Source organism: Contarinia nasturtii, unplaced genomic scaffold (assembly GCF_009176525.2).
Source record: "Contarinia nasturtii isolate CC-2019 unplaced genomic scaffold, AAFC_CNas_1.1 Cnas_scaffold_864, whole genome shotgun sequence".
Taxonomy (NCBI): domain Eukaryota; kingdom Metazoa; phylum Arthropoda; class Insecta; order Diptera; family Cecidomyiidae; genus Contarinia; species Contarinia nasturtii.
The window spans coordinates 320,328-332,719 of NW_022198211.1; the positions used below are offsets into that span (position 1 = coordinate 320,328).

The window sequence follows — 12,392 nt, forward strand, 5'->3', positions numbered from 1 at the left end:
AAAAATAAAATTAAATAATCTTGTTAAATTCAAGGCTGTGATTTCAATTGCAACTTGTACATTTTTGCGATCGATTGATCTTATTTAAGAATTTTCCTCTTCCAATTCATCTTAAATTCACAAAACAAACTATATTTAGCAAACAAATCTCAATTCAATACGTTTTAATAATTGCGACGTAAAAATAAACGTTCAGCATGCAAAAACCGGCCGGTATTTTTTTGTTTCGTGCTTTTTTCTTCGTCAAACTAAAGAAATTACGCACAAATTCAAAGAGTATCTCGATGTAAAGCGGTTGAATGTTATTCTCTTTTTTTTGCATTTCTCTTCTTCAATCAAGGTGACATTGAACAAATGGAGTGTGTTTTTATACACCACATGCCTTCCATCTTCCATTTCATTCTTCTGCTTTCTAAGTGTTAATACATTGATTCTTCTGCGTCTTGGCTATTCGTTCTGTAAGAACGACATATACAATTCACCTTTAGATATATTTACACTCCTCAATCTGGTGGCTCTATCACAAGATACACGATGGAAAATTCCAAATTCGTTCACAAATGTTATTTATTTCATGCCTTTTGGACATATGAAAGACACAAAAGAAGAAAAAACGTAATAAGGAAAGAGAAAAGAGGCACCGCATACGAATTTGTTAGGAAGTTGATTATGTCCCTCTTCACTCTCTTAAAACGCGGCGTCTGTTTTCAATCCGTATTATGGAACACCATTATTTACCAACAAATTTGAAGGGCGTCCAAGAGCAAATGCATAGTCTATAAGTTTTATTTTGGGCATGGTTATAAAATATATGGCAACAGTAATGGCTCATTATCTCGGTACATTTGTACGCATTATTTTGGCGTTTGATTTTTTTAAATACTTTGTTTTTTTTTTTCTTTATGAATAATCGCGTAGCGTAATTGCATTATATTTATTGTATTATCTTGGATTGGTTTTTATTTCGGTGATCGGTTAATTGATATCGTCATGTAGGAAATCAACAAAATTTGGTTGTGTTTATATAAATACAAGCATTAGTATTATACGATATAAGGCCCGTGATGTAAATAACGGTTTTAACTTGACCTTGACAATGAATTTTTTTTGTTATATATAGTTGTATATAACACGCATTTTGGGGGATAAAATTTAAATAGAAGGAACCGTATTTATTTGCAATGGAAAAATTTAGACGATGAATCAAAAGAATTGTTTTCATTTCGTATATATCTATATGAACAGATAAAACCATATATATACCTTACTAGCTGCTACTCATTCATGCCGGTATTTATTTTTTGGTTCAGCTTGACTTGTTTTTTTCTTTTGTCGGATTGAATGTATATATACAGATACACACGCACCGTGTTTATGTTCTCGAATGTTTGTAAAGATGGAAATGGTTTATAAGAGCGGTTCGTTTTACTCACACTCCATCGAAATTTCGAGATGTATATAGAAGCTTCCAAAAATTAGAACGCAATTTATTGGGTGCGCGTCGTCACGTAGAGCACTTGTATAAATAGAGGATCGACACAGGCTTGTTAATCAGTCGAATGCTGAACGTTGAACGAGATTGCTGCTTTTGAGAAAAAAGACTTTAAAAAGAGAAGCGAAATTCAGTTAAAAAGACTTAGTGAATTTTTAAAAGAAATTTCACATAAGAATTCGTTGTAAGACAAATTCTAAATGTTATTAAATCAAAGAACTTAAAATAATTTCAAAATTAAGAAAGAAAAAGATTCAACGAAACAAATTCAATTCGAAATAATGTGACTTAAAACGTTGTGGTTTCTTCATCATATGATTGAACCACGTTCGTTGAAATTGAATTGAACATTCATTTGTTAGGCGGCCAATGTGAAATGGCAGGCATTGATGCCGACAGTGAAGATACCGAACCAGCACCCTGAAAAGTGTTTGAAATTTGCATGTTTTTAAATTGAACAAAAAAGCGGCAGAAGGTAAAGCGGCCACGACACGTAATTGAATTTCGCAAAGATGTAACGAAAGTCGAGAGCCAGCAGCAAAAAACAATTGTCAGCACTCACCGAGATACAAGGAGGAAAACGACAACAATCCAGATCTGGACAACAGAAAGAATCAACGGCAGTTAAAGCCGAAAACCGTAAGAAGCAATCCCATTCTTGAATATATTTTTTTTCTTGCATTTGAAATATAAGTTTGGCTCGCGTATGTTTTAAATGTACTACGTGCAACTTCCATTCATATCCATCGATTTAAACGAGCTCTGAGTCACGTAGACTCGCACTCAACAACACATCACGTAAACTCATACGAATTCAGACAAAAAATCGAATAAATGTTATGTAACAACCAATTATTCAATTTCCAAAAGAGAAATGAGAACATAAATGCAAGTAAGTTGTTGAATAACGAAAAGGAAGAAAGTTTCAACTGATTTTATTGGTAATATCAACGAGCGAGGGAAACAAAATACCAATTGGAAGCAACACAATTTCATCTTCAGCATTTTGACAGGAAGAGCAAAGTTATCAATATCAATTCGCAGTCCATCAACAGATAAGTAAATTTGGGAGCAACATTTTTGATAAGTATAATATAATAAATAAAATAAATTCAAAAAAAAGTACAAAAACGAAACAAATATATTCATAATTGACTTTTAAGTCGAAAATAGTTCATGTAGTGTGAATCAAAAATCATTTTTATTCAATTCAGCAGTAATTTCGTAATTGGAAGAAGAAGACGAATAATTCAACCACAAAATTATAATTTTACAAGTATTCCGAATATCCCTTAAACATTTATTACAAAAATCAAGTTTGTAAATTTTGATAAAATAAACCATTTCTTAATTTTAAATTTTTTCTGCAATACGTACAAAATACCACATAAAATACATAGTTAAACAGCTTTTTAGATTTAGTTAACTCACAATTTCTAATTTCACATAATTGATTAACAACACTGGATAGAGAACGTGAATTCATCAAACAATTTCCGGGACTTATTTGATAAGTTTTTCCTCCGTAGCATATTGGGAATTTTATTTTTTCCTCTCACTGATCAAGCACTTGTACTCTTTGTCACGTTTCTTATTTTCTTTGAATTTTCCTAATTTTAAGCTTATAAGAACTGAATTTTAAATTCAATTGAAACTAATCCTCTTTTCAAATCGACGGACTTATACTTGATTTACCTCACACAGTTTCTTTTCTTTTTTTGATTCAATCATCCATTTTTGATTGAATCAAAAAAAGAAAAGAAATCCTTTTTTTTTTACTCTAAGTCATTTTTTTTATATTTTTCGGTCATCAATCATTTGCAAATCATATAAAAAGTCAATTCAATCTTTTTCAATTTCAAAATTTTTAATTCGAAAAAATGTAAATTCTTTCAATATTGACAGTACCTACATTGATTGTAACAGCAGTTTACTGATCCTGATCAGTAATTTGTTGTTTGCACAATAGCGATTACAATATATTACATTTCGAATTAAATCCAAATTTTCACCGAGTCAGGCCAATACTCACATGGAACCTTGAAAATTGGCTCAAAATAAAACCGCTTATTGAAATCTATTGAAGAGAATTTTTGATATTCTGTTTGAAAAATCCCAGAGCCATCAGTATAAAATATTATCCGATTCAAGTACAAATTATTTGGACATTTAATAAGTGTAAAATTTTACTTTGAAACCTAATATACTGAATAAATTTGAAGTTTAAAAAATTCAAGTCTGGGAAATTTGAAAGTAAAATTGTGAATTCTAAAACAACATTTTTGATGATTTTCTTCAAAAGACGTGCCAGAAGAATTGCTTCTGAATAAGTAGATCTCGTCATTTATACGCACTTTCATATAGTTTTAGAGGCTTCTTCATTCCAAATGACGCAGATTATTTAAAGTAATTATTTTCAAATACGGTGGGTGGGTTGGGAATATTTCTGAAAATAATTACGAATCACAAAGAAAATATTAAACAACGGAATATTCAGATCGATAACATTTTATCACGTCATTGTGGACAAAAAAATGAAATAATCTACTTCAAAAAAAATCGATTGTCGAAAAAGAAGAAAGATTTGATGTGAAAAAAAATCGTCTTTCATTTATTCACTCAGATTCAAAATCATCATTGATTACCATTTTTGATTGAAGGTTTAAAACACATCGACGAGATGCGCTAACGCATCAAAATAAACCTTGGAACCCTATTAACTGTGTTTTCTTGTTCTTTTCTTTTCAACCAACGTCTCTTTATGAAATGATTAAGAGTTTCAACTAATGGACATAACATTTTAATGTTAAAATAAGAATTATTTTATCGTAAGCAAATCAGCATCTAATTGTCTGTCAGTCTTATATAGTCAACATCGGCATTAAAGGATAAGAGTGTTTATCAAATGCATATTCACTTGTGTGGTCTATCAGTATGTAAGCTAATTCAAAGCGCTATTTGAAACCATAATCAAATCATTAGTTGTAAAGGTACCAAATATATCACATTTTCATAGAGTTCGCTTTAAAAAAAAAACAACAAAAAAAGCATAAAATTCTGTTTGAAAAAATCACAAAAAAAGTTAAAAATCCTCACAAAATACAAAAAAAAAATATATTAAAAACAAAAAAACACAGTAAAAAAAATTAAAAATATTAAAAAGGTCGAAAAAAAAATTACACTTATAACGATTAATGCTAAGGTTTAAAAGATAATACGTTTCGAAGGATATTTACTAACTGGGTCTAAATACAGTAAAAGCAACAACGCGCACTATGAAAAAGCAATTTCAATACGTCGAAACACCAATGTTCGATGATTTTAGTGTGACTAATAATTACGTAATAAATAACGTTAATCATGTTTGTGTTTTCATTTAACTTTTTTTAATGTTTTAATTACACTTTGATTTTTTGCATTTTTATTATTTACATGTCCAGTTTTCAGTTTACTCAGATTTAAGAAACTTCTCTGAGCCCAAGGAAAGTAGTAACAGAAATGTAAGATTGATTGATGGTCGCTACATCCTTTTGGCAAAAAATACCCGCTCATAACGTATATCCCAAAGCGTCAATCAATTTTCTGAGCCAACACAAGCACTTTGCTTTTTATAAAATTGTTAGTTTTTGATTTTTTATATCTTTCATTTTCGAATATTTTTGATTTAAAAAAATTGGATTTTAAACCAATCTCAGGGAAATTGTTTCCATTTGATTTTTTGTTCGGCAATGCATTGCGATATTTGAAAAGTAATACGATTTGAAAATACACATGTTCCTCCAGTGGATCGATGTAAGAAACAAAACTAAATTATCATTATAACAAAGTATGTATTTGGCTCATGATCTTGGTAAAAAAAACTGAAAGCTGAATAACATACATGTTTTGAGAATTTTAGTGTTACATCAGTTTAATCAACTTTTCAATTATTTTTTTTCTTTTTTAAAATTTTGTTTTTGTTTTTTTTTAGTAGCTGTCTTTCAATAAGAAGCTGAAAATAATAATAATAATAATAATAATATGTTAATCGAACACTTATATTGTGTGTATTGATTGTATATTCATAATAATTTGCTAAAAAAAGCCTCAAATAGTTTACAAGATTTTTCAACTCAATAAGTCGGGTTCCGACCCTTTTTAAGCCGTTAACAAACATTTATGTGTGAACATTAACATTTATTTGGGGCAGTGGTTATTCGAAGTATTGAGAATATATTGCGCCAATTTTCATATACTTCAATTTCGCACTATCTCACCCTCCCCATTGCGTTTCACAAGTATCTATCTATAATATTTGTTTTTTATTGTGCTTTTTTACTACCTCATTTTAACACTTAAATGTTTTTGAACATAAATATTTCTTTGAGCTTTGAAACGATTGCTAATTAGCAAGACCAAGCATTGGAGTATGAATAATTAACATATGCATATAGCTACATGTAGTGTAAATGATAATATTGTTAGACAACAAAAAATACACTCACTAAAATTGAAAAAAAAAATGAAACAATTTTTTGGAACAGTTTAACAACAATCGAATTCGATAAAAGAATTTTGCACCTATTTTGCAAAACTTGTGTCCACAATAAACATCCAGAATATTTACGAGTTTGATCCGTGGCCTATTACCGAATACTTTTCATATTCAAATATATTGAGCAAAACAAAACATTAACTTATGAATTGACTGCCGAATTTATAAAAAAGATTTTCAACCTTTTCTCCAAACGCAATTGGTTTGCGCAAAATGTAACGATTTTCAAGAATTTCGATCGAAATTCATTTTACCTACCGGATCAATGTAACAACTCGCTAAACGGATGTTTTTTTAAATAAAATCTCATGGAATTAAATCACGAAGGTGCAAGGCTTTTGACAATAGTGTTGTTAAATTCATTAAATTTCAAATACTAAATTCAATAGAAAGGTTTTGAATTTTTTACTATTTCGAGAATAGTAGACAATTCAAAGCCTTTTTATTGAATTCGAATTAATTGCACGAAAATCACGAAAAAAAAAAACAATTCAAATAATACTCGAGAATCGGAATACTTTGTAAAATTAAAAAATATTTTCAAAGTCTTTGTTTTATATGAGCTAAAATTGAGTAAAATTGATACCTTACACCCATCCCTTCTATTTCTGTCGTCAACAAAAACGGTTGTATTTTTATTAATAAGTAATAGAAAAGCACCATTGATGAACAATGACGTTCAAGAAAACTTAAAATTAACTCTTGTGGGTATTTATTCATTTATCAAATTCACGTACATGGAACTAAATATTTGTGAAAAATAAAAGAAAATAGAAAGTTTCAGGGGAATTTCAACTTACTTAAAAATAAAAGAAAAACGACTCTCAACACCAAAGCTGCTTCAAAACAAAAATTCAGATTTCTTGCCAGTGGAATGATGAATTTTTTTCTATTTGTAGACATTTGATCGGTTTCTGGTATTGAGTTTCAAATTACTTCATTCATTTATTGCGTAACCTGAAAATTACTTTGAAATATTGCTAGCATAGTGTAATTTTCAGCAATAGAATATGTTCCAAATGTTTGAAATAAAAGTTATTGCAAATATTGCTATAAGATACGAACACTTTTTCCATAGAAAATATAAGATTCAAGACATAATTCATATATAATTAAACATTATTAAAATCCCAATTCTGGAAATGATAAGCATATTTGTTACGAAAAAAAAAAAATATTATTAAAATGTATATCGTTTTAATTCACTATCATAGCCGTTCTTTTCACGATCAATCTCAAAAGGCACATTGTTGCAGTAAAAATTGTTTTGGATTTGTGAAGCTCAATTAAATGTATTGTGTCTATTTTCTATACTTAAACATAAATGTGAACAATCAGACAAGATTTGAAAAAAGATTCCATATTAAAAACTCACAAATATATGTTGTTAATCTTACCATCAACTTTACTCCCTTTAAGCTTATCGTCTTCGAGCTGTATTAATCTGTATTTCTATAATAAAGTAAGTCTAAAAACAACAACTCTGTGTTTCCTTTCATTTATATTTGAAACTAACAGAAAAAAAAAACAATTTTGATAAAACGGTAAGTATTTGATTTTAATTTTAAAAAAAATCTAGTACTTTGTTGTATTTTCTTTGTGTTTGATGTGAGTGTCATCTTTTGTGAGGTAGGTCAACTTGAATGAGCGATCGAAATTGTATTTTGAAGCTGCTATACGTGAAATGTTTGAAAAATTCCAATACAAATATCGGGTGAATGGCATTGTATGGGCAATGAAACCAAATTCAATGGAAATGTTTCTCGTTTTTTTTTTCTTATGGTTAGAATTTATAGATGTAATCAATGTGAGACATTTACAATTATTACCAAAAACAGAATAATTTCCAGCGAATCGGTTCCATCCTTGAAATAAATGTTGATTAAAAGAAAGACACTTTGGTTGACAATTGGCATTTTGCCAATAATGTATGAGGTGCGAGTGTGACAATATTCGTAGTGAAAGTTAAATATAGGCATTCGTCAGTCTTATGAAAATTACAGATTGTGAAATAACAACGCCAGTTTCTTTTACATCGCATTTTGCTTTATTAAAAACGATTAAAAACGTTTCATCTACATTCCAATACACATGCATATTGAATATGTACAATTATACATTCTATTAAATTCCAAAACACAAATCGCAATTGTAGCGTACATCTTATTGGCAATTTCTCTCGATATTGCTTTGTTGTTCATTACGGAATAAACGTTTCATTAATGGCGTACAAATGCGCAGTAATTGTATAATATGTTGTCGAAAATCAATCAAAGTTTTCGTCTCACAATGCCACATCCATTGCAGCGTTTTTTCACATGCTTTTTCCACCAAAATAATTTCGTTGGTTGTGAGATGATGTCCAAAGTGCTGAATTGTATGGCATATGATGAAAATGTATCGATGTAGGCTCTGTCGAACTATTCTTAACTTTTCTTGTTCATTGTGATGAGGATCATCGAAAAGTTTGGAACATGCGTTACCAAGCGATTCGAAATCCAATGGAACAATGAATGAAGCGGCTGGATTGCTTAGATTTTTCATTGAAGCAGATTTAAATGATTTTGATGTCATGATTTCTTCACAATATTTCACTTTTTTTTGATGTGATTGATTTCGGCTTCAATGAATCGGTTTATTTGATCATCCAGCAGCGATATGATTTTCGCCAAGAATACATTCGAAACTTAAGAAGTTTTTCCAAAATGTTCGTCATCTGTTGTAGAATGAAAAGAAATGTTTGTTCTCTTTACACACGTGTCACACTAAACAATTTCCACTAGACTAAACTCACTGAATGTGTATAGCAAACGCTATGCCAAGCTATTTTCAATGTCTCAAAATGTATCGCATCAATGCTAACGCTTACTTTACGATTAATATACTGTCGCGTTCGAAGCTATCGTTAAATAAACCAGTTTAGCTGATATTGCATTCATTTTATAAGCATATTGTCAAAACGAGTCGCTTGTCTGCTTACGAAACGGGGTTAATAAAAGGCACAATACTTACAATAATCAAACACAGACACTTATCACGTGTACTGCAACGCAGCAAGCAATGATTAACATGACAAAGACCTAGAACATATGAAATTCTTCGGATCGACAATTTAAGAATAAATTTGTATTTTTCCGTAATTGTGTATCCACTTCCCATGTTCAAGCAAATCAATTTACAATTTACACAAACCAGTTCCAACACACATGTATTCATAATTTCTGAAGCATTGCATTCAATAAATTCTTAATTGATTGTGCAATTTGATTTTCATTGGCAGCATTTCTCTATATCATAAATATTTTTTATTTATTTGTGATTGAAAAGTGTTGTAAGTCATGAGTGTTGTTCTTTATTAAAGTCTCTTAACTAAAGCGGAATTGTAATTTTGAAACCTACTATCGATAAGAGATACAGACGAAAAAATTTCCATTTTACTTTATTTATTATTTTTTTTCAAACTAAACAAGTAAATAATATGAAAAAAAATTTTTTTTGCAAAAATTACGTGCGGTTTTAGCGTAAAATTATTTTATTTCATATTTGAACAGGGATTGAAGCGAAAACAAAATGATTTCAATTTTGTTTGTATGACGATGCGGCATGTATAACATCAAGTCATCTCTATCCACATACGCAAGCGCATGATATAGTATTGGTGTATATTCGTCATACAAACGTCATGGTCTTTGGTTTGCTTGTAAAACAATGAAACGACGGAGTTGTTCGAAAAACGATTTGTGTGACAAATACCTAAACATTTTCAATCCCTGTTATTGAAGAGCAGATAGCTTAAATTCGGATCGGATTATAAACGTGAATAATTATATATTTCTTGAATGATGAGATAAGTTTATGGTTTGCAACGGCCGATGAAACGTGGATATAGGCAAACTTCACGAATATGATAGCGGTTCAAAAGCCAGCATAGGAAACGTTCCAAACCCAATCCGTAACCGCCATGAGGTTGGCCACCGTACACTCTCTGGTCTGTATACCAATAATAGGGAGCGCTGTCAATTCCTTCACGCTTGTAACCTACAACATTATTTATTCATTATTCATTTTGTTTTGTGTAACACAACTTGTGTGTTAAATGTAAAAAGAAAACAGACCTTCAAGTAATTCTTCATTGTTGTACATCCTCATCGATCCTCCGACGATTTCGCCCACATTGGGTAACAAAACATCTACCGATTCGGTTAGGGTTGGATCTTCCGGGGTCTTTGACATATAAAATGATTTTATTTCGGCTGGGAAACGACACAACATGATTGGCTCATTTATTGTATCGGTCATACGACGTTCAGGAGCTTCCGGAATATCCTTCGATTAAAAATTGATACAATTAAGTATTTATCATTTTTTTCCATTGTATACACACATATAAAAAAAAACTTACTTCACCGTATTCATAGAATGTACCTAAGGGGAGAATCACAAAAGAAAAGAATAAAATTTAAAATAATCGATAAGTAATCGGAAAATAATCGAAAATAATCGGAAACATATAATGTACCATCATCCTTGGTCACATTGTTTTCTTTCAGCCAATCGATAGCATCCTTATAGTTCATTCGTCGGAATGGTCTTTTTGGCGGTACAAACTCGGGATTAAATTCTTTGACGTAATGTCCAAACGGTGATTTCAATACACGATCAACTACATCACATACTAATTCTTCGAGTCTGTCAAGTAATTCATCGAACGTGATGAATGGACATTCGGCCTCAATATGACTATATTCAGCCAAATGTCTGCGAGTACGACTTGCTTCCGCACGATATGATTGAGCAATGCAATAAACATCTCCGAGCGCTGGTAGAACAGTCTCTAGGTATAGTTGCGAGCTTTGTGTAAGATAAGCCTCTTCACTGCAAATCAAAAGAATCACGAATTTTAGTTTTTTTTTAAATAAAGCACTCTTTTCAGAAACTTACTCAAAATATTTTAATTTGAATAAAGTTGCGCCACCTTCTACTTGCGTTTGAACTAACGTGGGTGGTGTTATTTCGTTATAGCCCTATAGAAAAGAAAAATTGAATTTATGTACGTTTAAGAGAATGACCATTTTCAAGCCTTAAACAGGCGATTTGTTTTCCATAATTGTGCAAGTGGTTTTGCTGTCGATCTTAAATAAATAGTGTTTCATGCAAAATCACCTGGTCAGCATAATGCGAACGGAATGCATTGAGTACAACACTTCGCATTTTCAGAACTTTTGAAGTGGTTTCACCTCGGATCATAATGTGTCGATTATCTAATTGAACATCGGGATGCGACTCTTCGTTCAAAATTGTATCAGCACCTCCGGCTGGTGCCAGTCCAATAACTTTATAGTAATCGACTTTCAATTCATGGCCGTCTGGTGCCGTTTTTCCTTCCGGAACTTCGATGATCGTTCCGAAAATTTGAATGGATGACTCTGTTGATAACACCAAAGCATCGTATGTCTGACATAGTAAATCAGTCAAAACGCACTGTATATAACCAGTGCCATCACGAAGTGTAATGAACATTAGAGCTTTGCCTTGTCGTCGCAATCGATGAACCCAACCATAGATTTTCACGCGAATGTTACGATTGGCAACCGAATCACGGATTTTAATTTGCTTTGCAGCTGACCATGATGGATCTTCGGTAATTTTAATTTTACGTGCATCTCCAAGGTTTTGTTCACGTTTTTTAGCATCTTCTTCTTCACGTTTCGATTTATCAGCGTTTTTGCTCACTTCGCGTGCCCAAATCTTTTGGATTTTTTTCAGCTGTGATTTTGCAGCTGGTTCGAATGCTGATTCGGCCTTTTCATCCTTTGCATCTACATAAATAGTTGGAAATGGTTCCTTTCCAGCGTGACGCATCGCTTGCAAAATCGTTTTAAATGGTGCTGACTCAGTGCCATTGCCACTTTCATCATTTCCATTTTTCTCTGACGTATAAATGGCGTCTAAATCAAAATATCAATCATTAAATGAAAGAAAAATACACATTTTCTATGATTTTTGGTCTGTCGATCTATTTACTTACCAAGTGAAAGGCGTGCTAAATCTTCAGAAGGCATTTTCTATGCACTAAAGTTACGATATGCAATATGTACGGAAATGTATTTAGTTTGAAATGAATGAAAGGCAAATTATTATGAACTGTCCTCAATTTCGGTGTTTGACTTTATACGGCAGTGTGAATGATAGTGTAGTGAAACTTTTTTTTTACTCTGATGCAATCTGGATCCACGTTTTCGAGTTGGATTTTTTTTTATTTGACAGATGAACACAACCAATGATGTAGTACAAAGCCGCTGCTGATTGGGCTGCGTACTTTTTTTGTTCGTTTGAAATGTCAAAGTGACAGATTGTGTTTGAATA

The 12,392-nt window shown here is 31.3% G+C and overlaps 1 protein-coding gene and 1 long non-coding RNA gene across 2 annotated transcripts; both read right to left on the bottom strand.

Annotated features, from left to right (window-relative positions):
• Nucleotides 1-8,050: 8,050 nt before the first annotated feature.
• Nucleotides 8,051-9,060, bottom strand: LOC116342524. The gene is made up of 2 exons (XR_004201257.1): nt 8,821-9,060; nt 8,051-8,742 (listed from the first exon to the last, which is right to left on the bottom strand). It is a non-coding gene; the product is annotated as an uncharacterized LOC116342524 (long non-coding RNA).
• Nucleotides 9,061-9,540: 480 nt separating this feature from the next.
• LOC116342325 (asparagine--tRNA ligase, cytoplasmic) lies at nt 9,541-12,359 on the bottom strand. The gene is made up of 7 exons (XM_031769877.1): nt 12,055-12,359; nt 11,190-11,974; nt 10,968-11,050; nt 10,546-10,901; nt 10,429-10,451; nt 10,142-10,352; nt 9,541-10,064 (listed from the first exon to the last, which is right to left on the bottom strand). The coding sequence occupies exons 1-7, from the start codon at nt 12,086-12,088 to the stop codon at nt 9,880-9,882; spliced, it is 1,677 nt and encodes a 558-aa protein (XP_031625737.1). The 5' UTR covers nt 12,089-12,359; the 3' UTR covers nt 9,541-9,879.
• Nucleotides 12,360-12,392: the final 33 nt, after the last annotated feature.

Excerpts from the sequence above, each read along its gene's own strand:
- LOC116342325 (XM_031769877.1), bottom strand. The coding sequence starts at position 12,088 with ATGCCTTCTGAAGATTTAGCACGCCTTTCACTTG. Across the intron at positions 11,975-12,054 it reads TTTAGCACGCCTTTCACTTG|ACGCCATTTATACGTCAGAG; the intron begins GTAAGTAAATAG and ends ATTTTGATTTAG. Across the intron at positions 10,353-10,428 it reads CATTCTATGAATACGGTGAA|GATATTCCGGAAGCTCCTGA; the intron begins GTAAGTTTTTTT and ends TTTTAATCGAAG.